At 31.5% G+C, this 3,749-nt stretch overlaps 1 protein-coding gene across 5 annotated transcripts in view; it reads right to left on the minus strand.

Annotated features, from left to right (window-relative positions):
• Positions 1 to 3,749, minus strand: part of LOC106468680 (centrosomal protein of 89 kDa-like) — a 121,237-nt gene that overhangs the window by 17,503 nt on the left and 99,985 nt on the right. For all 5 annotated transcript variants that reach the window (XR_002612694.1, XM_022397043.1, XM_022397045.1 and 2 more), the window contains exon 13: positions 159 to 362. Coding sequence is in view for 4 of the 5 variants with exons in the window: in XM_022397043.1 (XP_022252751.1) it covers positions 159 to 362 (204 nt within the window). In the remaining variant the exon portion in view is untranslated. The remainder of the gene's footprint in view (positions 1 to 158; positions 363 to 3,749) is intronic.

Genomic DNA, 3,749 nt, shown 5'->3' on the forward strand with positions numbered 1-3,749 from the left:
AAGAATGAGGACTATTTCATTTACTAAATGTTTTGTTTTGATATACAAGTTGTTCAGGATTTTTCATCTAAAAAAAAAGGGACATCAATTTCTTGATGACCTAATATAAATTAAGTTATATTTTGAAATCATTAATTGACTGAAAATTCCAAACTAACCAAAAATAACAATTTGTTCATTAACTTTCTGTTATCATTCTTCTCCAGATGAGTCTTTTCTAACTGCATCTCTAATGTGTGACATTGTTTCAAAACTTGTTTGTACTCTTCTTTCAAAGCTTTGTTGTCTGCATTAATCTGTTGAGAATTCTCCTCCAGTTGAACGTTTTCTATAGATAATACACTTCTCTGTCGATGGCTTTCCTATAAAAACCCAGAACAGATATGCAACTTTTACAAGGAAAAAAATCTTACTTTATCACCATGTTATATCTAAATTGAAGTGACTTGGGTCTGTGTCAAATATTTTCCATCTTTGCAACCTCTGATCATAATGAAACTTTTAAGGGTTCTTGGGTTTATCCATGAAGGATCCCTTACTTTATTTATTTTCCCATTTTTATGAGTTTCACAGCAACTTCAGATTTCCCCTTGATACCGTCTTAGTGCCTACTTTACAAACTCTCACCACCATGTTTGTGGGTGAGACCCAGATTTTCAAAACACTTGAAGTATAAGTTAGATAATATATTGAAAATAGTTAAATTAATTTGAAGAAACTGGCCATTAGGAGTTAATTTCTAGACAAACATATGCCTATGTATAGTATATCTCCATGGCAAATGACACACACACACACTAGCTCCTATGAAACCAAGGAAATAAATATTGTGCACGGTATGGGTAAATTTGCATTGGGTAAAATAATAATAAACATTAATCTTATAGTATAGAATAGTTGTTATGTACAAAAAGTTACTTTTGTTAACTAACACAGAGTTTGATATAATAATTTTGTTTTTGCATCAAAACAGTTTATAAACTGCCACTTAATTATGAATATCAGGAAGCAAAAATGAAATCAAATGAATAAAATGTAGGGTATAAATTCCTATTTATCATTTCAGTCTTGTAAATGATGTATCACAATTACACATTTTCTGTAAACTAAGGCTTAAAGATAACACATTTTTATTCTTGTAATTGACCTTCCAACTGCTTTTTGTGAAGCATGTCATAAACCCAAGATTCTTCTATATATAATATGACATACCGTACTTTTTGTTTCTATTATAGTTGTCCAGGTTGATAAATTTTTAAACAATGGTATATTTCATGTATTGAAAATTCTAATAAAATTTTAGTATATCTATAAAAAAATCAGTGCAATGCATGTCTACTTTCTTGGTACATACAGCAACAAGTAATTCTGTTAAACTGCACATTGCCTTTACTGGAAGGTTACTGCAATAGTCACACCTAATGTTTCTTGTACTTACGTTAGGCAAATAAATATCCATGCCTATTCCAGGTACAAATGTAAAAGACATTAAATGGTGAAATTTTCACTAACTAGAAGCTTTGAGCAATTGAAATCAAATATTGATGAATTCTGTCTTTCATACCTGTGAACTTTGAATAACCTAGAAAAAGACAAATAATGTCCATCACTTTTAATATTCTTCTTAATGCAAATCTAAATAAAGAGCTATGTGTACTCTATCCACCCTGGTGCATTGAATGCTAGAATTTCCATAAACTTACTACTGACCCACCAGGGGAAGTCTATCACTTTCGTAAACAGTACAATCTTTGCTGATAAATAATTTATTTAACTGGAACAAATAAGCTCAATAACAACAGTTTCCATAAAGCTGACTAAACAGTATTGCACAGTTTTAGTTCATACAACCGAACTTTCTTGCTTTGTTTACTTGACTAGTATACAAATGAAAATAAACTATTTTAAGTTTTGTAACTTCTAGGCATGAAAATGGGAAAGAGAGAAAAAACAGTTGAAAAAGCTAGAGGTCATAGGGCCACAGGCACCCAGTCAGGCCCAGGGCAAATCAATACATTTTCAACAAATTAGAAAAACATTAATAGATTTAAAAGGGGAATAAAGTACATACATGTTTCCAGTTTCCAATAAATAATGAAACTTACATGGTTCTTTCTAACCAGGCCCTTTGAAAATTCTTTTTTTTTACAGCTTTGTCAGTTTTTTTTTACCAGACTCATTTCTTTCAATAATTTTAACTATAATTTTTCAAAACTTGTCACCTTGAATGCATGTCTTCTTACTGCCATTGAAACAATTCAACCATCTTCTATAATTGTAAAAATGTCAAAAGCAGGATACTGTGACAAAGGAAAGCCAATCAAACTAGATTTTACTGACACCTGACTAAACCTAAACTTATTAGTTGTTGGTGAATATTCTGACATTTGGCCAATTGGAAATATGATAGGTTAAGAAGATGGAAGAAACAACACAATCCAGATTTACCCCACTTGCATTCTACCTATCAGTCAAAAGGTTGACAATCTACATTTGTCAGGTATTATAGAGGCGGGGATTCTTTACAGTAGTAGGTGTCTGTGAATTGTTGGCAATAAATTTCAACAATAAATGGACAGCACGTAATCCACTTGTTTTAAAAACCTGAAATTTGGTGAGCCCACCAGGATTATACAGAGGTAAGCAGTGGTAAAATAAGATGGACAATGGAAATAGGCCTATATATATGCACAGCTGTAGTAGTGGCTAAAATATTGAAGAGGTCACAACCACACTATATAACCATGTTGTCTGCCTTTGATAAAAGAAGAGAGAGAGGTGAGTGACTTGAGCTTAAAGATGGTGAACTACGAGAGTTTGTTAAACAACAACAAAAATGAGAGAGAGAATAGTGTAAGCAGAAAAGAGAAGAAGAAAGACTGATTGGTTGTGAAGCAATTGGATATTTTTAAGGAATTTTACAATTGCATCAGTATTTTAGCATTTTAAAAAGTTTAAGAAAGAAGTTATAATGATTTTCTGAGTTTTTAAGTGAACATATACATGAAGCAAGGGAGTAAGTAAAAAGATGCCTGTGTTACAAAATAAGGTCAAGAGCTAGGAAAGTACAATTAGCTGGTTAACCCTTTCAAGATTGTCATGGGTGAAAGGCCATGTCATCTCATTTGTTGACTCGCATTCAAAATGTTATTGAACTACTATTTCATGAATTTATGTCAATAACTTTGGTATCAAGCTGTAGATTATAATTCAAGTTTTGGAATTATATATTACTCACTTTCTTGATTTAAAAGCAAATATTAAAAAACACAGATAAACATCGATTTTTGTGTGTCACGTGGTATGCCGAATGCAGCATTGGTTCAAATTAAATGTTTGTAAAGTCAAAATACTAAGTCTATAGTTTTGTATGAATTAGAAACTCAAATTACCGATATTGACAAGCTAGAAAATAAAATAAGAGCCTCTTATCTTTTCAATTTCCTTAGTTATTGCTCACGTAATAAATCAAACACAGTGGCACCCCACCCATCTTTTTCCAGTTTTGGAAACACTTACTTCTATGTATGACACGATTAACAAATCAGAAGCTCAGAATGTAACCTTAGTGGCTTACTCGGCCATTTTAATAGGCTTGGCACCGTTTTTCTTTTGAACCAATATTTCAACAAGGTAGGGTGTGTCTTTAGTCTGCTCAAAATTCCATATTTTTTAGAGTATATATTATAGTAGAATTCTATGGTATCAATATGGTAATTTTATGATTTTTTAGTTATTCAAATGTATAT

This window comes from Limulus polyphemus, unplaced genomic scaffold (genome assembly GCF_000517525.1).
Source record: "Limulus polyphemus unplaced genomic scaffold, Limulus_polyphemus-2.1.2 Scaffold3110, whole genome shotgun sequence".
In the NCBI taxonomy this organism is placed as follows: domain Eukaryota; kingdom Metazoa; phylum Arthropoda; class Merostomata; order Xiphosura; family Limulidae; genus Limulus; species Limulus polyphemus.